Genomic DNA, 22,710 nt, shown 5'->3' with positions numbered 1-22,710 from the left:
TCCCCTCACTCACCCCTCCTCCCCGCACCGCACACACTCCCCCCCCCACACACGCTTACTCTCTGTCACTCTCCCAAAAATAAAAAGTAAACATTTAAAAAAAAAAAAAAAACTAGTTTCAGATAATTCATAAGTTTGAGGGTACTGGAAAATCAGAGGGCTACTTCCTGACTTGATACCTGAAATCAGGGTTAGATTTACTAGTTGTATGTTTACTTTAGGAAGTATTAGAACTATTTGATCTAAAATAGATGTTTATGTACTACCTAATATATTCTAATGTGTGTATATCACACTTCATGAATCATTGCAATAAATCATCATAATATTGTACCTGGCCCCATCAAGATTAGGTTAATATTAGGTTCAGTATATCATTTTCAGTGGCGAAGGAGTAGGCATAGTTTAGAAAGATTTTAGTCGTCAGGTGGCCAAATTTAAGAAAACATCTTCGCATTTAAAGGGAAAATTCAGGGGTGCCTGGATGGCTTACCTAGTTAAGCGTCTGACTTCGGCTCAGGTCATGATCTCACAGTTTATGGGTTCGAGCCCCACGTTGGGCTCTGTGCTGACAGCTCAGAGCCTGGAGCCTGCTTCAGATTCTGTGTCTCCCTCTCTCTCTGCCCCTCCCATGCTCACACTCTGTGTCTCTCTGTCTCTCAGTAATAAATAAATGTTAAAAAAAAATTTTTTTTAAATAAAAAAAAAAAAGGAAAAATTCAGGGGCGCCTGGGTGGCTCATTTGGTCAAGCATCTGGCTCTTGATTGCAGCTCCGGTCATGATCTCACCATTCATGAGATCAAGCCCCATATCACACATGTGCCCTCTCTCCTGCTCACATGCATGCTCTCTCAAAATAAATAAAAAGTTTTTAAAAAATAAAAATAAAGGATAAAATTTGTGTGCTAGGAATGTCATTTGTACAGTTTCCCCTGTCATGCTACATTAAAGAAATACAACTGTATTTCTTTTAATATAACTTTCAACTTTTAAGATAATGTGGGTTGCAACAGGATTATTGTTGCATTTGATAAATTTGTGTTTATTCCTGATTAGTAAGTCCCACAAACTTTATGATTTTGAGGACTGGTTTTTTTTTAGCCTTTCTTTTTGTAAGAAGCTAATTACAGCTAAGGTTACTCCAAAGTTTTGTTTTTTGGTTTTTGGGTTTCATTGTTTTTTTATTAGAGAGGGAGAGAGAGAGAGAGAGAGAGAGAGAGAAGAAGCAGGGGTGGGGCAGAGGAAGAGGGAAACAGAAGATCTGAAGCGGGCTCTGTGCTGACAGCAGAGAGCCTGGTGGCTCAAACTGGACACCATGAGGTCATGACCTGAGTTGAAGTCAGATGCTTAACCGACTGAGCCACCCAGGTACCCCTAAAGTTCCTTTTAAATGAATTCTTCCTATAGCAAGATATTAATTAGCTATTTTATTATTTTGACAGTCGAGTTGAACTGAAAAGATTATGTGAAATTTTCACAAGAATGTTTGCTGATCCTCACGGCAAGGTATGTTTTAGTATTTAAGATTATTTACTCCTATGGGATGTCATTTGTGTGCTGCAAAAAAAAGTAAAGTGATAGCAAAACACTGTAGGCCGTTTGCGTTTTATTATTGCTTCAAAATGGTAATAATTTTTTCAAACACAATTGAAATTGTTTGATGTCATACATAATTTAGAAATTGTTCACTGGCAACCTTTTAAGCTTCTCCAAAGAGGAACTGTTTTAAGACTATATAAATTGAGGGACATCAGTAACAAGCACAACTCACAGAATTAGTCAAACTGAATGTTTTTGTATTACTAGAAACTTTTTACTGTTTATAAAAAAAAGAAATTGGGGTAAGTCAAAAGGAGACGTTTCTGTGAGCTTCTTATTGTTTTCTTCTTTTGCAAGGTTAACGTGAATATATTCTTAAAAGAGCAATTGTGTAGAAAAGAATTGCCATTAAATAACACAAAAGCACAAAATACAGTGTTGGCCACGGTTTCGTAGGAACAGTCAAAAAAGCATTTTATTTATTGAAGTAGTCCATAAAAATTTTCAGAACATTGTTTAATTTTTAATGTTGATTAAAACATACTTAATTTTAGGGGTGCCTGTCTGGCTCAGTCAGAGGAACATGTGACTCCTGATCTCGGGGTCGTGAGTTCAAGCCCCGTATTGGGTGTGGAGATTGCTAAAAAGAAAAAGTTTTTAAACATACTTAATTTTAAATACTGAGGCATAATCTGCATGTGTATTGTGAAATTGTGGTTTACGTTGCAGGACAGTACTGTTATAAAACGTATTTGTTTATTCTGTTTTCAGTAATGTGTCTGACAGTGGTGAAACTTTAAGTATCTTTTTTTAGGTTACCAGTTGTCTACCTGAGAATTTCTAACCTAAGTGAGAGGGAGATGTGGAAGGGAAATTATAAGAAAAATATTAATGAATTTTGCTTTTTTTTTTTTTTTTTTTACTGTCTTCACGTTATTGTTGCGCATATCATTCTCATTTTTTTTCTATTTTCAAGATTTTCATTACTCGGAACGCTAAAGATAATGAAGTCCCATTTTATACATAATAAAATCCAGCTGAAGGTGATAAATTGCTTCTACTTTAAAACAATTTTCAAAGATTATCCTTTATCGGAAGATATATTTATCTTATGCAAGAATACAAGATTCCATTAAAAACAAAGATTAAAGAAACAGTTGGCAAGCAGTTTGTTTTAAAGTTCACAACTTTCAGGGGCACCAGGCTGGCTCAACTGACAGAGCATGTGACTCTTGCAATCAGGGCCTCATATGAGTTCAAGCCTCACATTGGGTGTAGAGATTATAAATAAGTAAGTATGTACGTACATACATACATACGTACATGCAGTTTATAATTTTCAAGCTGGGCATGCAGATAACTGTACCATTTGTCTACTTGTATTCCTACCACTAATTACAGCTGTAGGACTCCCTGTAATGCAAAAGTTCTGTAAATCCTGAACAAATTGGTTGCTGAAATATTTTCTTGGCAATATAAACCAAAGGACAAGACAGTTGTGATCTGGATGGACCTGTTTTATAAATAATATTTTAATAATTATCTATACAGCCTTTAAAAACAGAATTTTAAAACATCTTCATTAAGTGGTAAAATTCTTGTCTACTGGAAGGTATAGGACCAGGGCTGGATTATTTCTCAAAGTCACAGTTTTTTATTTTTCGTTAGGGCGATAATACAATTTGATTGGATGCTAGGATTTATACAGTGATAAAGAGAACTGCTTTTTAAAAGAGGCTGTTAGAGATCAATAGGGAAATTGAGTTTGATGTTGGTAAGGGACCTGAACCGAGCACGTATGTTTGGCTTTCCTTAGCAGACTCGGAGAACCAGCTACAGTCCTCCCTAGAGTTGTGAGAAAGATGACTTTTTGGGTTTTCTTCATCAGGTTTTATAACCGTATATAATTCTTACCCATCTGGTGTGTTTGATTAGGTTTGTTTTAGTTCAGCGAAGACTGATGGGAGGATGTTTATTCATTTGTTTCTGTTTGACTTTTGTTTGGTGATTGTCAGAGGCCCTGCCAGTAATGGAATTCATTGAGAATAGACTGGATGGGGCTCCTGGGTGGCTCAGTTGGTTGAGCATCCAACTCTTGATTTCAGCTCACGTCATGATCTGTGGTCTTGGGATCAAGCCCCACATCAGGCTGCACACTGCCCTGGGCACGGAGTCCTCTTGGCACTCTCTCTCCTTTCTCTCTGCTCCTCCCCTGCTCACATTGCCTCTCAATTGAAAAAAAAAAAAAAAAAAGAATACACTGGATATGTCACCATACTGTGCTGAGTTTAAAATGTCAGGGTTTGATTTGAGCTTTTGCATTATATCCTGATATTATTAAAATAGCAGATTTCTCCCTCCCCATCTTACAAAGTACCATCAGCCCCGTCTTCGGGATCAGGCAACGGTTGTGGCTTTTCTTTCCAAATACAGCATTTTTTTGGTTTTGTTTTCGTTTTGTTTTTTTTAGAGAGAAAGCATGAGCTGGGAAGAGGGGCGGAGGGAGCGGAGCAGGGGAGAGAGAGAGAGAGAGCAAGAGCGAGAGGAAGAAAGTCTTAAGCAGGCTTCATGTTCAGCTTGGAGCCTAATGTGGGGCTCAGTCTCACGACCGTGTGATCATGACCTGAGCTCAAATCAAGAGTCAGCCGCTCAACCGACTGAGCCACCCACTCAAGTGCCCCGTTCCAAATACAGTTTTGTTCTTTATCAGTTGACCATTTTTTGCTCTGTAAAGGGCAAGATGGTAAATATTTGCATCCATATTGATCTCTGTCACCACTGCTCAACTCAGACATTATATAGCACAAAGGAATCTTTAGACAGTATGTAAGCAAATGAATGCGGCTGGGTTGCAACAAAACTTTATGAACCTTGAAATTTTAATTTTCATGTGTCACAAAACTGCCTTTTTATGTAATACTAAAGGCCTACTTTTTTTTAAGTTATTTATTTTAAGAGAAGAGAGAGGGAGTGCACAAGTGAGCAGGGAGGGGCAGAGAGAGGGAAAGAGAATCCCAAGCAGGCTCCACCCTGTCAGCACAGAGCTCAATGCAAGGCTCAGTCCCATGAACCGTGAGATCATGACCTGAGCCAAAACCAAGAGTCAGACGCTTAACCGGCTGAGTCACCCAGGCACCCCACGAAATTGCCTTAAAAAAAAAAAAGTTTTTTTAACCATTTAAAATTGTAAAAACCATTGTGCAAACCATAGTTTGCTGATCCCTGTTTTTTATGCTTAATTCTTAAGTTATTGACACTGTAATAGAAACATAGGTTCAAGAACCTATCTGCTCGTGGAGCTCGTGACACCTGGTTGGAGGTTAGAATTCTTGAAGGGAAACACTGTACTGGCCCCTGAGTGAAATCAGCTATGTGTATTCCTGCCATTCTCCACTACTGATCTGTGGTTTTTGTCTAGTGCTCAGTGCTATGTAGGAATCCTCCTCTTTGTCTTCTGTTCTCCATGGAGACCATGTCAAACAGTTTCTCTCCTCAGAACTGCAGCCCGTTCACCTCCCAACCTATCTTATGCCCTAAGCACGTGTCCTGGCTTCCTAGCTTACCCAGAAAACGGAAGCCATCAAGCAGAAACTCCATTTCCTGCCTCCAGACCAGCCACTGTAACTACACATAAACTCATGCTTTCTGCCTCTCCTCCGGTTGAAATAGAAGGAGGTGTCACCTTAGAGCTGTCGTTAGCCACATTAATAAGTATTCTATTTTTCGCTGAGATGGTCTTATCCTCTCGGCTTCCGGGGACTTCTCATAAATTCCAGTTTGCTGGTTGACATTCCTTTTTGCCTTTCAACTTTGCTGTCAGTTATTCACTGTGTCTTTTCTGTCGTTCTGAGGAGCATGATGTGCCTGTTGTGATGTGCCTGTTGTGTCCTAGCCGGTCTCTCTCGTACCGCTCGTCTTACGGCACCTCTCTCTCTGCTCGTTCTGCTGAGCATAGGCGTTGCTTCGATTCTTGCCCTAGGCTCTTGTCTTTAATTCTGTACCTTCTCTGAAGCTTACGTTACCACTGGCGGGAACCTGGTGACTCACAGATGTGCACTTCCAGCCCATATTTTCTCTTGCACGTAGTCTCCTGCCTCGTGGCCATCTTCAGCCTCAGAACTCCTGCGTTGCTTTATCTCGTCTCGTGAAATCACCGTTCCCTCATTGCTCCAGGGAAGGATTTGGGCATCACTCTGGCAACTCCACTTACTCCTCATTCAGCCTTCTGAACCTCTCTCTGTTCTCACTGCTGACTCGGGGCAGAGCAGTCTGTTGCCTGTGGCACCTGCTCCACACCGCGTCCTTTGCACAGGAGACAGATCTTTTCTACCAGCTTAAAACCCTGTGGTGACTGCTCGCTGTCCCCAAGAAAACGCCCAAACAGAGCCTATCGTTTTGCTGGTCGTCCCTTCCTCGCTCTCACCCCAGCCTGGACTACGTCCATGTCCCCAGAGGAGCCACGCACTTTTTTTCATAGCCTTGAAAAATGCCATCAGGGACATTTCTCTGTGTTCCTGAAACCTGGGTTAGCTCTCCACTCTGAACTGGAATCTCTTATCCATAACCTCAACTGTCCTGAAAGCTCACAGGGCAGAAACTCTCTGAAGACTTGCCCCCAGAATGGGCCACAGTGTTCGGGAGACATCTCATTCCATGAGCTTGGTTAGGTGGATTTTCCCATGTCTTTTTAGGTGGAAATCAACACTTCAGTCCTGTGTTCACACCTTCTGGGTATTACCCAGCTGCCATGGTAAACGAGAGTTGTTCTCACGCCCAACACGATCCAGACTACCTGCTGTCCTCAGCAGAAACAAGATACTTAGAGAAACAGTTTGTGGGCAGCCCGGTCCACTTTCATATAGGATCTCCTTCTCCAGCCCCCAGAATGCTCCCCTCTTACATATTTCACGGTAAACACCCGAGTCCAACTAAAGTATCAGGTGAGCTCTGGTAAATGAGGCAGACACCCCAGAAAAGAAGGGCCAGAAAAGAGCACTCTCTGAATCCCGTGGAGGTGGACGCTGGGCAGGATTGGCAAATAGAGTTTGCAGGCTGAAGTTAGTTGATATGCCTGTAACTTGCTACGCTTTTTTTTTTTTTTTTTTTTTACTTCAGATACCTAGAGTTGGGAATAAGTGATGATGTATGTATGACAGTAATTTAGAACAGAAGCTACAAATGTCTGATTTATTTTTTTTAATTTTTTTTTAACGTTTTATTTATTTTTGAGACAGAGAGAGACAGAGCATGAATGGGGGAGGGTCAGAGAGAGAGGGAGACACAGAATCCGAAACAGGCTCCAGGCTCTGAGCTGTCAGCACAGAGCCCGACGCGGGGCTCGAACTCACGGACCATGAGATCATGACCTGAGCCGAAGTCGGACGCTTAACCGACTGAGCCACCCAGGTGCCCCTACAAATGTCTGATTTAAAGCCTGTTGATATTTTTCCAGAGACAGAGAGAGCAACACGGTGATAAGTGTGGATGGCAGAGCTAGATCCTTAGGTGCAGATGTGCCTCAGCACTTACTGGCAGTCTGTGCCTTAGTTTCCTAACCTGTAAAATCAAGTTTTAATAGTAATGAATAGCTAATAATCAGTAGTACCTCGTAAGATTGTGAGGATATTTAAATGAGTTAATATATGTAAAGCCTTTAGAAAGCCAAGCACTCATGTAAGTTTTGCAAGACTAAATAAGTTTGAAAATTAAGGAGATCAGGGAAGATTTTTATTTGGACTGCTCTAGACTCATTTTTTCCCCTCAAACGTAAGGAGTGTCAGATGCTAGAAGTTATCTTACGTGTTCTGACATTTGTCTCTGAAGAGACTATTGGAAAAGAGCCGCCTTCACCAAGGTGCATGCTGTGAGTTGGCATTTTATGGTCCGTCTAGTCCTACCTCTTGAGGTCCTATCTTTGAGTCTCGAATAGCTAGGGTAGGAGTTTAATCTGTGGCTACTAAAATGGACACACTTGAGTGCCCAGGTCACATCTGGTCTCTTAAAGAGTGTGCTAGGCAGCAGAGGTGTCCTAGGATCAGGACACCATAACAGACATCTTACCTGGGCAAGATTTAAAGTTGTGGCATAAACGGTTCCTTTTTATTTCCAGACAGCTGTGGTTGTTTTAAACCTTCACAGAAGTCACTTATGAACATACTGCTTCTGAAGAGGAAAAGAGAAACTCTAGATGCTGTGCTTTGGACATAAATGCTGGCACTCTTCAGAAACGGGGGGCGGGTGGCTGTTAGTCTTAGATTCTTTCTAGAAGTTGAGCCTCAAGGATATTAGGGTCTGGAAAAGAAGTTGGTTTTCTGGTTTTTGGTTTTAAATTTCTTTTGCAAGGAGGTGAGGGAGAAACACAGGAAAAATCACATACTCTTCTCTCATACTATTCATTTAACTCTTGTTTTAAAAACTACTTTGAGTTTATCACAAAACTTTGAAAAACATTTGTCACTTTTATTTTCTAAGTGTTTTTCTTCCATACAGGAACTTTGCATTGATGGCGACTAATTTGTGTGTTTTTCTTTTTTTTCTTTTTTTCTTTTTGCATGCTGTCCCCTGTGTTGGAACTCTCAATAGAGAGTAAGTTGGTTCAATATTTGTTGGAAACCTAACTTTACTGCATGACTGTGAAATTAACCCTTTTTCTCTATTTTCTCTCCCGAAGAGTTCATGCAGTGTTGGACCCTTTGCAATCCACGAAATGCTATTTGCAGTTATGCAAACTGTCATTCTGTTTGGAGATGTGCTTCTTAATCTACTAATTGATCTAATTTGATGATGTTCTTCTGTTCTTTATTTGATGACTGGCACACCTAAGACATAAGTGAGATTAAGAAAAGACCACCTCAACTGTAATAGCTCCAGTGGTCTAGTCGTTTTCTAGTAAATTACAGGTGTGAGATACATGGAATTATAAATCGATTCCACTGAAGGTTGGTTCCATTGAATTATTTAAAAAAGTAATTCCCAAATTTTGCAATTACTAAAAAAATTAGTCCCAATCTCCCCATATATACTTTCTAATATTCTATAAATGTCATTCCATAAAAGCAAACAAAACAGTTTATGGTGCAGTGGGTCTCAAATTTCTTTTCTGAAATCAAATTTTTAACCCTAATATTAGCATATCTACTTTCCATTTTCTTCTTTAATTTTAGATAAGGTCATGGGAGGATATCAACATCTGGCAGTGAACTCTTTGTGATAAGGCAGCCACATAAGAAGTTTTATGTGACATTCCCAATATATATTTTAGATAGATCGATCGATAGATCGATAGATAGATACAGGCGTGTATGTTGTCACTTAGTAAGTACCACTGATAGGATGTATTTTGAAAAACAATAGTAGAATTCTCTGTGTGGAGTACTGTAGATAACATGTCTACTTTTTTGTGCATCTGTACTCTATCAAAAGAAATTTCTACCCAGGAGACTCAGAGAAGTCTTCTTGAAGAAAATAGCAGTTCAGATCTTGTCAGGAACATAAACTTCGGCTATGGCAGCATGAGATGGTAGGGCCTCCTGGGAAGGACTGCCCTGAGTCCCGAGAAGTGGGAGATGTCAGGAAGTGTGTAGAAGAGAGAAAGAGGTTAACCTTGGCCGGGGTGAAGGGAAGATCCTGTGCATCTTCCCTTGCCAATGAGAACAAAGGGCTGGCTACCAATTACAGGGTAAATTTCCACTTAATAGAAGATCCTTATCCTTTAAGGAACTTTTCCTACACGTTAATTGAACAACGTTTTACTCAGTCCTCAGCCTCTGGTAAACTGTGAGCTTGGTTCTAATTGGTAATGCACAACTATACAAAGACAGAGGCTTCATTCTCGAGTGTTCTATGTTTCAAATGGGAAGATAATATAAATACAGAAAAAGCTAAATAGCACCATAGAGCTAGTCCCACAACAGCTTCCGAGAAGGAAAGATCAGTGGCTATATCTTCAAGTGGTCTGAGAAGCTCTTTGGCTGGGACGTGAGTGGTAAACTTTGTAGTGAGTCACATGCTGTGTATAAATAGAGGAAGTATGGTAGGAAATCAGGAGTGTGGTGAGATGTGCTCAGGAACAGTAGACCGTGCGTTGCCAGATAGTCTGAGATCAGTTTGGAGACTTAGAACCTTGTCTAAGCATTTGAGATGTTATTCTGCACACCGTTGTGTAGACAGTGGAGGATTTTTTTTCTCTCAGAATGGTACCCGTCTGCAGGTGAGAAAGCAGGCACGCGTTGGCCTGCTGCCTGTCCTGTAGATAAAGTTGTATGGAGCACAGCTGTGCACGCTCATGTGCATACTGTCTGCAGCTGTGCTACAGTGGCAGAGTCGAGTAGTTGTGACAGACACCATATGGCCTACAAAGCCTAGAACGTGTACTCACCTGGCTTGTTCTAGAAATCCAGACCTGAGGTAGAAAGGCGTGGTGCCTAAAGTGATAGTGTGACGGACAGATTTGGAGAAGGCCTCAAGAGAACTGTTCTAGAGGTCATGGGGCCTAGTAGGCTAGATCAGAGAGGGTCTGTTAAGGTCACACTTTTGATGAAAAGAGAATCAGGAAGAAGACTAGCTCTTCGTCGCCACACATTTAGGATGGAGAAGCACAATGCCTGGCAACTAGAATGAAAGAAAGACGGGAAAGAATGAGAGGAAAGCAGTGGAAGCTCCAGAATGGCCAAGCATACTAAGCTAGTGAAAAAGCTACTGCATTTCACGGTGAGAAGATGATTGGTGGGAGGGAAACTGAAGGGGAAATTCGTGAGACATTGTCTTCTGCAGCTGTAAGCAAGGGATTTAGATTGAGAATAAAAGAGTAAAGATAGTAGAGGGGAGAGAACAAGAATCCAGAATAGAAAGATTAGTCTTAAAGAGGAATAAAATTGGTTCTCCCTTGTAGAAACGATTATTAGAAGGGTGGCTGTAGAGGAAATCAAAGGGGGTGAGGGGATGTCAGTGGAGAATTTTATGTCGAATGACAGTAAAGTGAATGAGGTAAGTTATCTCATAATAGAGTGGATGGAACACAGTGGGAAACCTAGCAACTTAGCTCTAAGTCCCGATCCAACCATTCACTAAGGAAGCCTTGGGCAAGTCATGTAATTTTCTGGTTCTCAGTTTCCTGAGAACCAGATAAAACGAGAGTTGACTTAGGCATTCTAATGTTAGCTTTGCCGTAGTGAAAGCTTAAAGTTGGAATCTTCAGGAAAAGAGGCAGGAGTTGAAACAAGATTAAAAGTGAATCAAAGAATTAGAGTGCTGTGCCTGGCAAAGCAGGTGTAAGGGGATGGGCCGGAAGCCCCAATGTGTAGTGTCTGCTGTAACTTCTGAGGTGTGGATACTCCCACCATGGCCGATTTCAGGCTACCAGCCAGCTTACAAAATTCCTGTACACTGAGCAGTCAGCTTTCTAGGCGAGTACCCACTGACTCCAGCACAGCACTGGACTGTTTTGCCAGGTACCAGTAAGAGTGAGTACTAAGTTCGATACATGCATTTGCTCTAGAGTGGGTTTAGTGGGGCTCCTCAACTTTATGCCAGACTCTGAGGAGACAGCCAGCAGCTACTCGAGTCAGTGGGCCAAGTTTTATATCTAAGAGAAGCCAGGTTTTGGGGGAAGTGGGTGGAAGTTAATGATTTTGCACTGTAAGCAAGAGCAGTGTTGAAGAGATACGGCCTGGGGATCGGACGGTATTAGAAAATTTTAAGTAGTCATAGTTCCTGCTTTTATAATTAGAGTACATTTGAGCACAGAGCTAAGGTGTATTTTTTTCTAACTCGGGGTCAAATATGAAACCTTAGTTCTAATTCTGGTCAGGAAAATCCTTCATTTTCTAACATAAGAGAAAAAATGGGAGTTCGTGTATAACTGAATAACGAGAAGTCAATAATAAGATATATATTGAGCAAAACTCCTTAATTCCCAAATTAGCAAAGTTTTGAGATTATTAACTTTTTTAAACTATAGTTTTTATGGTCTGTTGTGATTATAAGTTGTCTCATAATATAATGCCTGACGTTGTCCTAAGAGTTTTTTTCTTTACCTGGAAATAAATTCTCCACTATGGTGAATTTCTTGTAGAGATATACCTTAGTGTCAGTCATTTTTCGTAAGTATTTTAATGAGATGCATTACTTAAGAATATTAGCATTCCTTTCCTTAATTTTTTTTTTTTATCTTATAAAGTTTTTTAAACTAGTAGATAAATACTGGAACCAAGTACAAAACCCATCGAAAGAAATGGAGACTAATAGCCATCTAGGATTTTTTTAGAAATCACTAAAATGAAGATGTAGAGTTGTGTCCTGAATTTATTTTATTTTAGGTACAGTTCTACTTATTCCAGATCAGTTAAAATTATGTTTGGGGAGGTTTTAACAAATAATAGATCTCATACCAAAAAAAAATGAGTGACAACTGACCTATTGAGAAATGTAGAAGTCTCCAATTAGCCCAATATGTCAGGATGTTCTTATATTTTAAGGTAGCTGTCAGCATAGTCCCCCTCTGATTAACTCAGTGCCACTCCTTCAAAGAGCTGAGTCCTGGTGAGGCTATCAGTAGGTAGTTCCTTGCCCGAAATTTCAGATTACCGCGGATTTCGGTTGAACCAGATTAAGCTATGGCATCATTGACATCATTAGGTGTGCCAGCCATTGTGGCCAAAGTTTCTTTACCAAGTGATGCTGCATGGAATAGCTAATTGTTGAACTTCGGCAGAAGTTGGATAACATTTCAAACGTACTCTTGTATCACAGAGTCCAATGAAAAGCAAGAGAGATTGTTTTTCCGCTTGGCTGCCAATCGCTGTGCCTCTGATTCCTGTATTCCCTTTCTATTTCGGTTTTGAATGAAGCATAGAGGTCAATATTTCCTCCTTTTTCTCTCCCCTTCCCCATTTACCCACCGTAGGTATTCAGCATGTTCTTGGAGACTCTAGTGGATTTCATACAAGTCCACAAAGATGATCTTCAAGATTGGTTGTTTGTACTGCTGACTCAACTCTTAAAAAAAATGGGTGCTGATTTGCTGGGGTCTGTTCAGGCAAAAGTTCAGAAAGCCCTTGATGTTACAAGGTAATAGTTTCTTCATCTATTTCCAGTTTATTCAGTAGTAATCAGGAGTGTTTAGTTTCTCTGTTTCAATTTCTGAGTCCTTTCAGTCCATTTATGCTACATGGGCTTCATTTGAAAATTATTAATCATGCTCGTTCACATGATATATTTAATGCAACAATGGTCCTTAAATCAAACACTGCCTTTCTTATCTAAAACTGTCATGAACATTAGTTGAGTAACTCAAGGTCGTATTTTATCTTACTTAAGATATTCAAAATAGAGTTCAAGGTCGTATTTTATCTTACTTAAGATATTCAAAATAGAGTTCAAGATCTTATTCAATCTAATGTAAAAAAAAAAAAATATTTCCTAAATTTAAAAAGAATGTTTTGTTATGCATTTAAACATTCAGCATCTTTCTTCAGATGATGTTGAACCAGTGATCTGTTTCTACTTTCTTGTGTAGATAGATTGTTGAGGTGAGTCTAAGAATTCAGATACTAGGTCTAGGGAGCCAGTTCTGATCATGTCAACTTGCAGAATGTTCTGTTTACATGCACAGTTGAAGCAAGATAGACGGTTATTGCTGTAGTGTTGGTTTTTAAGCCCCTTTGGGCAGAGATTCAGATGTTCAGATTGTTCTGGGAACAGCTTGTGTGCCTCCCGACATAGACGGTATACCGCTCACAGACACTGCTTTGTGCGTGCTCTTTGAGTGACGTGATGTTTTGGTAGTAAGCATAGTTTTCTGTTTAGTTTGCTAAACGTTTACTTGATTAATTTTTGTTCTGCTTTGTTCTTTCCTTATTTCAGAGAATCTTTTCCAAATGATCTTCAATTCAATATTCTAATGAGATTTACAGTTGATCAGACCCAAACACCAAGCTTGAAGGTAAAAATTTGCAGTCTTTCGAAGACATTGTAAGGAATTAAAGCGTTTTGTTAATAATGTTGACGTTTATATTTCTGTCTAATAAGAAGCTGTTCCATCAGTGGATTTTGTTTTATAAACTTTCAGACACTCAAGCCAGCGCTTCGGGACCAGCTTCACTCTTTTTGGAGCTCCAAGGTTTTTTTGTTTTTGTTTTAATCTGCATTATTTCTTTTCTTGACTCTCTTTAAAAACGCTGCCGTGTTTCAGAGAATGTTTGTGTGCATCTGTTTTCAACTACTAACCTCTGTAAGCCTCACTTTAAGCATGCACAGATTTTGTTTCAAATGTGGCTCAAATGCCAGACTGTCTCTGGGAGAAGCTTCCTGGGGATCTCCATTTAGAAGGCAGCACAAGTATGGCCGTCTAACTCTAAGCTGGTAACGCAGACTCGTTCTGTAAAGTCCTCTCTCATCTTATGTTTGTGATTTCCCAGTTGTTTTTTTAAGTGTAGAAGTTCGAATAGGTATTTTGGGCAAACTGTCAGTTTTGCCTGTGTATTTATTCTAGTAAACAAAAAATTTTAAGTTTAATCTCCCTGCCGTTCTCCAGTTCTCTTTAACTGAAATGATAACTTTTTTCTTCTTTGTGCAATGTGATATTTCTAATGTGTGCATAAAATTTAGAGTCGGGGTTAACTTTCTCAATTGCTATTAGCACACATTTTCTAGTTAACTTATGTGAAAACGAGGTGGATTCCAATTTGTGACTTAAACATAAAAGAAAAAATAATAAAGAGACCCCTAAATTCTTTAGTAGGGATGTTTTCTTAGTTTTATTAAATGAGATTAAAGTCAGGGAAATAACAAGCATATGTGCATTTAAAAGCCTTACGTTTTTCTGCTCTCTTCTGCACGAAATATATTTCTACAAGCATTGTTGCCAATGATCAATTTTCCTTTAAGTTTCTGAATATGATTTTGCCTTAAAATTCACAATTATGTTTGTTACCAGGGTTGACTTAGACTCGACATAATGTTAATTTCTCAGAGCTGCTTTATGAAAGGGATTCTATCTGTTTTGATTTTAAAACGTGACCTACAGGAGAATAATTTACTTGATATTATTGATAAATATGTTTTGAATTCATTCTCTGTTCTAGCCATTGTGCAAGGCACTCCTAGGAATATAAAACTTACAATTTCTTATCATTATTATAATGCATGATAAACTGTAGTAAGGATTATGATTTAGGTACCAGGGAGTAGGCACTCAAGTGCTGTAGAAAATATACGTAGAGATTTTTCATGGGGCCGTGGAAAGGGAGGTCTAAACCGTTAGCTTAAGAAATAAGGGTCATAGGGGAGTTCGGGGAGAGAATGAAGTTGCTAAATGCCTAAAGAAAAACAGTGGGAAACAAGACTAATTAAGATTTGCTTTCCTATTGGGAAACATAGTGGGTACTGGAGTTACAGACTAAATCTGTAAAAGCCATTATCTATATGGCTTTTATATCTTATGTTATATATACATGTATTATAGATTATATACACACACGTATGCAGGCAACGTTGTAGGGGAAAATCACTCTAAAACTCCTAAACTGATACTTGAAGATAACAAGGAAAAGTTAAATTGGAGCCATACCTTAGGCCAAAAATAAAAGTAACTTTAAATTGGGTGACAGATTAAGATTAAAACACTGAACAGGTTATAGAAAAAACAGGTTATACACAAACAACTTGTGTATGAGGTCTATAAAATTCTTTATTGATAAAAAATGATGGATCTTTCAGATAAAAGAGAAGATTTATTTCTCACAGTCACGTGGTTAAATGTCAGAAAAGAAGCAATAGAATAGGGGGAAATAGCAATACAGAGTGATTCTGAGTAATATTAAAAAGAATGATTTTGGTGATCTTTTTCTGGGTTTCACAGATATGTTGTAAAGTTAAACACACTTGAGCAGCTAGATTATTTTTCCTTCTCTGAATGCATGTTTGTGTTATTAAAATTCCAGACTGTGTATATAAACTCGTGAAATATCCTACTTAAATCTAAACCTTCAACTGATTATTATGTGTGTATTGTGGTTATTTTGCCTAGTAGGATTATAAACGCACCTACTCTGTGAAGCCCTTGAAAGCTTACGTGTCTCTGTAAATTGCTGAGACACTGCACTAGTTGAATCTCACGTAGAACAAATAAATATATTCAGTTATTGGTGGTAGCAAGTTGAAAACGACGACATTGATGTTCATTCTTTGATTCACTGTAGTTGCTGTTCAGTTATTCACACTGAGAGGTGACACGGCTTTGGGAATCCAGAATATTAAGTGCTACTGTACTTTATCGGGCTTGCTACTGCAAAATCAATCATAAGCCTCTTTTCCTCTCCACTGTACATCTTACCTGGACAGATGACGGATTAACTCTCAAATTTTTTCTCAATACATCTAAAAGTTATAGTTACTTCTTAAAATGTATTCATTTTGAGGCGTGCCTGAGTGGCTCAGTCCGTTGAGCATCTGACTTCAGTTCCTGTCACGATCTTGAGGTTTGTGAGTTCGAGCCCTGCATCAGGCTCACTGCTGTCGGCTCAGAGCCCGCTTCAGATCCTCTATCCGCCCCCCCCCCCCCCCCCGCCCCCCCCCTTTCTGCCCCTCCCCTGTTCACACTTGCACGTGCTCTCTCTCTCGCTCTCAAAAATGAATAAACATATTTAAAACGTTTTAAAACTTTAATCATTTTGAAATGAAGAATGTAATCTGATCCCCCCCTTTTTTTAAACTGGAAGCCAAAGGGGGAAAATGTGCAAGAGTCAGAACCTTATATTAACACTTTGCTTCCTTTACATAAAACTTGGCACAGTACCTCCCGAAGACCTTATTTGGGTTTAGGGAGACAAGTAACATCTTAAGATCAATAACAAGGGGAGACAGAACATTGAAAACCTGATTATCTTCGTCTTTGGCAGTATTTTTTCAATGTTGCTGTTTTAATCATACACGCCTTCCTTTATCTAAGTCAGCAAGTGGGTGTTTAGTATGTTGCTCTACGTAACACCTGATCTATCCAGCTGTGCGGTTTGCCAGCTGCCACTTCTAAACCGCACTAGCAGAGTCTTTCAGAGTCCTTGTCTAGAACCGCTAGGGTGTTAGAAGATGTGACGTCTCGAAGTTTTTCTCAGCCGGTGCTTCTGCCCTCGCATCCCCGAGAGAACGGCGGTAATTGAACAGCGGCTCACTCTAAGGATGACAAAGGCTGAGCCTACGAAGAAGCATGTACGCTCTGCCCCACCTGATTTTGAAGCCTGCATTTGGCCACACCCCCACCTGTACCAGGCACCCAAACCTCAGGAATTACAAAGAGATGTTGTCTTTGCTCCAGCGGTCCTTGTGTAAAACTTCTTTGTGACACTTCTCTTGAAAGGTGGTTCTGGATCTTATGGGGTGAACGTTACTGTATGTTTGGCAGAAAAACCTGTATTGCCCACCTTGATTACTTACTTGGTTTATGATACCTTATTTCCAGAATACTTTGGTTCATTTCCCCAAAAGCCAAATTACACTTAATTTATAAAGACTGGCTCCCAGGGAAATGTAGACAAGAGTCAGCTGTAAGCTCTGAAGGCCGACTCAAGGAGAAGGGTATAATCTTGTCAAGAGAGTCTTCAGCATTTCAGACACAGGGAATGAAACACCTGGGATTTAAAAGTTCTGCTATATGTGAAAACAAAAATCCACATTTCCATGTATTTGTGCCTCAGGTATGTAGGTGGTTATGTAATTTCTTTTTTGTTATTGTTGACGTTTCGTTTCGTATTGGTTGGAAAAATAATCGCCTGATTGCTTTTGAAGTGTAGTCAGTATCCCTCAGTGACCGTCTGGTTGTCCTCTCTCATTTGCTTACCTCTGCAGGTGAAGGTTGCTATCCTTAAATACATAGAAACTCTGGCCAAGCAGATGGATCCAGGAGATTTTATAAATTCCAGTGAAACTCGCCTGGCAGTGTCGAGGGTCATCACTTGGACAACAGAACCCAAAAGTTCTGATGTTCGGAAGGTATGTTTTAACGTAAGATTTAGAAGGTAAATTAGAAAAACAAGTCAGTCATTTTGGATTGCCAACAAAGGGAATTAATATTTCTGGACGTTACCAGTTAGTATTGATTTATTTACTTGGTGATATGAAGACTTGTTTTTTTTAATCTTCTCTTTTAAATGATTTAAAATTTTATCCAGTTAATAGGAGTATAGTTTTCAAACTTAGAATAAGAAACCGACTCTCATTGCCACAGTCCTCCCAACCTCTAATCTTGTAACCATTCAAAATACAGTTGGCCCTCTTTGGTATCCAAAATACATAAAGAACTACAGAACTCAACATCTAAAAACAAATAGTCCAGTTTTCAAAATGAGCAGAAGACATGAACAGACATTTCTCTAAAGAAGACATACAGATGGCAGGCAAACACATGGAAAGATGCTCAACATCACTCATTATCAAGGAAATGCAAATCAAAACCACAGTGAGTTGTCGCTTTACATCTGTCAGAATGGCTAAAATCAAAAACACAGGAGACAATAAGCATTAGTGGGGATGTAGAGACTAAAGAACCCTCTTGCTTGGCTGGTGGGAATGCAAATTGGTGCAGCCACTCTGGGAGACAGTATGGAGGCTCCTCAAATAATTAAAAATAGAACAACTACCCTGTGACCTAGGAATTGCGCTGTTAGGTATTTACCCCAAAAACACAAGAACACTAATTCAAAGGGATACATTTACCCCCATGTTTATAGCAGCATGATTTACAATAGTCAAAGTACGGAAGCAGCCCAAGTGTCCACCAATTGATGAATGGATAAGAGGTAGCATATACATGTACAGTGGAATATTATTCAGCCATAAAAAAAGAATGAAATCTTGCCGTTTGCAACAACATGGACAGAGCCAGAAAATACAATGCTTCGCAAAATAAGTCAGAGAAGGGCAAATACCATATGATCCCACTCATGTGGAACTTCAGAAACAAAACAAAGGTGGAAAAAAAAGAGACAAGCCAAGAAACACCCTTTTTTTTGTTTTTTTTAACGTTTGTTTATTGTTGAGAGAAAGAAAAAGAGCATGAGCTCTGAGAGGGGCAGAGAAAGAGGGAGACACAGAATCTGAAGCAGGCTCCAGGCTCCGAGCTGTCAGCACAGAGCCCGACGTGGGGCTCGAACTCACAAACCGCGAGATCATGAGTTGGAGTCAGACGCTCAACTGACTGAGCCACCCAGGCACCCCAAACAGACTCTTAACTGTAGAAAAAAACTGAGAGGGATGGGGGAAATACAGAAGGGTGATTAAAGAGTACACGTATCATGATCAAAAAAATAAATAAAGTGAATAAAAACAAAAAAATACAGTGCACCCTTGAACAACACAGATTTGAACTGTGCCAGTCCACTTACATGCAGATTTTTTTTATAGCGTAGTTCTGTGAATGTATTTTCTCTTCCTTATGATTTTCTTAATAACATCTTTTCTCTAGCTTACTTTATTAAAAGAATACAGTATATAATACATATAACATACAAAAGGTATGTTAATCAGCTGTTTATATTGCCATTAAGGTTTCTGGTAAACAGTAGGCTATTAGTAATTAAGTTTAGGGGGAATCAACTTATAAAAAGTGCAGAGTTGACTGCACAGGGTTGGTGTCCCTAACCGCTGCATTGTTCAAGGGTCAACTGTAGTCCAAATGTTTCTACTTGGATGTACCAGTGTATTTCAGATAAGAATTTACAGTGTTTCCTGATTTACTCATTTTGGGCATGATCTATTGATCTGTTGACAAATCTAGCCATGAGTAGCTTTCTATCTACCTTTGTACATAAGAACTTAGCTTAACCCATACCATTCCCACATCTTTCCGTGTATCTTTCCCCATAATTTTCAGAATACGTATGAATCAGATATTGGTAATCAATAGAATCAATTTACCTTTTGACTGTGGAAGAATTCACTCCTATACCAAGTGGTTTGTCGCTTCCTTCTTTTCTTATAAGAGTTTTGTCGTGGTGTAAATAATTTGCCTTGTTTTTCATTTGCCTGGGTTTTTTTTAATGTTTATCTGTTCATATTTTCGCCATCTCTGCAACATGCTTATGGCTAACATTTTCCATGTGCTCAAAGACGTAAATTATTTATTTATTTATAAATAATAATTTAGGGGCTCCATGGGGAGCCCCTTCTTAGACCTTTTGTTCTTCTTGCCATCCTCCTGAGACTTCGTCTTCACCCGTCATTTCTTGCATCCTGCATGTAGCATTGCTCACTCTCTTCCTTTGTGAATCATTATCTTCAATATTTACTACAAAGAAGAGTATGGAGTATACATTTTTTGACCTTTATTTCTAATGGTGAACACTTTACCCAACAGAAGCAGAATATTACCTTCTTCTCAAATGTACATGGAACATTCTCCAGGATAAGACCACATGCTAGGTGATAAACCTCAGTAGCTTTCTTAAAAGGATGAAAATAATACAGAGAATGTTCTCTCACCACAATGGAATGAAACTAGAAATTAGTAACACAGAAGTGTGGAGGGCTCACGAATATGTGGAAATTAGAGAACTTCTAAATCACCAGTGGATCAAAGAAGAACTCAAAAGGGAAATTAGAAAAATACAGTGAAGTGAATGCAAATGAAGACATGATATACCAGAACTTACAGGATGCAGCTATAGCAGTGCTTAGAGGGAAATTTATAAGTGTTAATGCCTATTATAAAAAAGAAGAAAGATCTTAAATTAGAAAGCTTAACTGCCACCTATGACATGGGAAAAAGAACAAACCCTAAAGTAAACAGGAAGACATAAGATTAAAGCACAAATTAACAAAATACAAAAACGATAATCAGTGAAACTAAAAGCTGGTTTTTTGAAAGATCAACAAAATTGGCAGACTTTTAACTAGATTGACAAAGAAGAAAAGAGACTTAAATTACTAGAATTCGAAATGAAAGAACAAGTAAAGAGATTGACTTAGTAATCAAAAAAGAACCCACAGAGAGAAGCCCAGGCTCAAATGGCTTCACTGGTGAATTCCAGCAAACATTAATACCAGTTCTTTAGAAACTCTTTCAAAAAACAGAAGAAAGAACACTTTCCAACTCATTCTATGAGGGCAGTTTTACCTTGATACCAAAACCAGACAAAGATGCCACACACACACACACACACACACACACACACACACACACACAAGCCTACAGGCCAGTATCTCTTACAAATATGGATGCGTTTAATCCTTGACAAAATATTAGCAAACTAAATCGTGCAGCATAGAATTACACACCACGCACAAGTAAATGGGATTTATCCCGGGAATGCTGGGTTAAATTAACATCTGAAAGTATGTTAATGTAATACACCCTGTCAGTCACAAGACAAGACATGTGATCACATCAATAGAAAAGGCATCTGGTGGTGTCCCTGGGTGGCTCAGGTGGTGGCGCATGGGATTCTCCACCTCATGGTTGTAAGTTTGAGCCTCATGTTGGCTGTAGAGATGACTTAAAAATAAATCTGGGAGGGGCGCCTGGGTGGCGCAGTCGGTTAAGCCTCCGACTTCAGCCAGGTCACGATCTCGCGGTCCGTGAGTTCGAGCCCCGCGTCGGGCTCTGGGCTGATGGCTCAGAGCCTGGAGCCTGTTTCCGATTCTGTGTCTCCCTCTCTCTCTGCCCCTCCCCCGTTCATGCTCTGTCTCTCTCTGTCCCAAAAATAAATAACATTGAAAAAAAATAATAAATAAATCTGGGAAAAAAAGAAAAAGACAACTGGCAAAACCTTAACATCCTTTCATGATTTAACCCCCCCAAAAAACAAAACCAAAAAAACCTGATAATGGAAGAGAACTTTCTCAACCCAAGAGAGGGTACCTGCAAGTATCCACAGCTAAAATCATACTTAATGGTAAAAGACTGGATGCTTCCTCCTTGAAATTAGGAGGAAGACAGGATGTCTGCTCTTAGCATTTCTATTCACCATATACTCTGCAATTCAGTATATACTATGTGTTACACTCTGGTCTAAGTGTGCAGTACCCTTATGTCTAAAAATATGTACAACTCAGCAATTTCTATTTCTATTCAACTGGGGGTTCTAGCTATGACAGGAAAAAATAAATGAAAGGCATCCTTGGCAAGTGACATATTGGATAAAGGGTTAGTGTCCCAAAATCTATGAAGAACTTACCAAACTCAACACCCCCCAAAAAATTATCCAGTCAAGAAATGGGCAGAAGATATGAATAAACACTTTTCCAAAGAAGACATCCAGATGGCTAACAGACACATGAAAAATGCTCAACATCACTCATCATCAGGGAAATATAAATCAAAATCACAATGAGGTACCACCTCACACCTGTCAGAATGGCTGAAATTAACAACTCAGGAAACAACAGATGTTGGCGAGGATGTGGAGAAAGGGGAACCGTCTAGGCTCTGTTGGTGGGAATGCAAAGTGGTGCAGCCACTCTGAAAAACAGTATGTAGGTTCCTCAGGAAATTAAAAATAGAACTACCCTGTGACCCAGCAATTGCATTACCGGGACTTTATCTAAAGGATACAAAAATGCTGATTTGGAGCACCTGGGTGTCTCAGTTGGTTAAGTGTCTGACTTCAGCTCAGGTCATGATCTGGTTTGTGGGTTCGAGCCCCACATCAGGCTCTGTGTGACAGCTCAGAGGCTGGAGCCTGCTTCAGATTCTGTCTCCCTGTCTCTCTGCCCCTCCCCCGCTCACACTCAGTCTCTGTCTCAAAAACAAACACTAAAAAAGTACTGATTGAAAGGGGCACCCCCAATGTTTATACCAGCACTATCAATAATAACCAAATCACGGAAACAGCCCAAATGTCCATTGACTGTTGAATGGATACACACACACAAGCATACACATACATAAACACAATGGAATATTACTCAGCAGTGAAAAAGAATGAAGTCTCGCCATTTGCAACAATGTGGATAAACATTGTTGCAAATGGCAACTAGAGGGTATTATGCTGCGTGAAATCAGAAAGCCAGATTTATGATTTCACTCATGTGGAATTTGAGAAACTCAACAGATGAACATAGGGGAAAGGAGGGAAAAATAAGATAAAAACAGAGGAGGCAAACCATAAAAGACTCTTAAATACAGAGACCAAACAGGGTTGCTGGAGGGGAGATGGGGGAGGAGGATGGGCTAAAGATCC

At 39.5% G+C, this 22,710-nt stretch overlaps 1 protein-coding gene across 5 annotated transcripts in view; it reads left to right on the top strand.

The window, feature by feature from the left end:
* The window catches only part of CLASP2 (cytoplasmic linker associated protein 2), a 180,103-nt gene that overhangs the window by 124,071 nt on the left and 33,322 nt on the right, over positions 1-22,710 (top strand). For 3 of the 5 annotated variants that reach the window (XM_049629086.1, XM_049629085.1, XM_049629089.1), the window contains 5 exons: positions 1,444-1,507; positions 12,444-12,607; positions 13,403-13,481; positions 13,608-13,658; positions 17,381-17,524. In XM_049629086.1, coding sequence (XP_049485043.1) covers positions 1,444-1,507; positions 12,444-12,607; positions 13,403-13,481; positions 13,608-13,658; positions 17,381-17,524 — 502 coding nt within the window. The remainder of the gene's footprint in view (positions 1-1,443; positions 1,508-12,443; positions 12,608-13,402; positions 13,482-13,607; positions 13,659-17,380; positions 17,525-22,710) is intronic. The other 2 variants (XM_049629088.1, XM_049629087.1) reach the window with 1 other exon arrangement.

Source organism: Panthera uncia, chromosome C2 (genome assembly GCF_023721935.1).
Source record: "Panthera uncia isolate 11264 chromosome C2, Puncia_PCG_1.0, whole genome shotgun sequence".
Lineage (NCBI taxonomy): Eukaryota > Metazoa > Chordata > Mammalia > Carnivora > Felidae > Panthera > Panthera uncia.
This window is presented reverse-complemented; position numbering and strand designations above follow the sequence as displayed.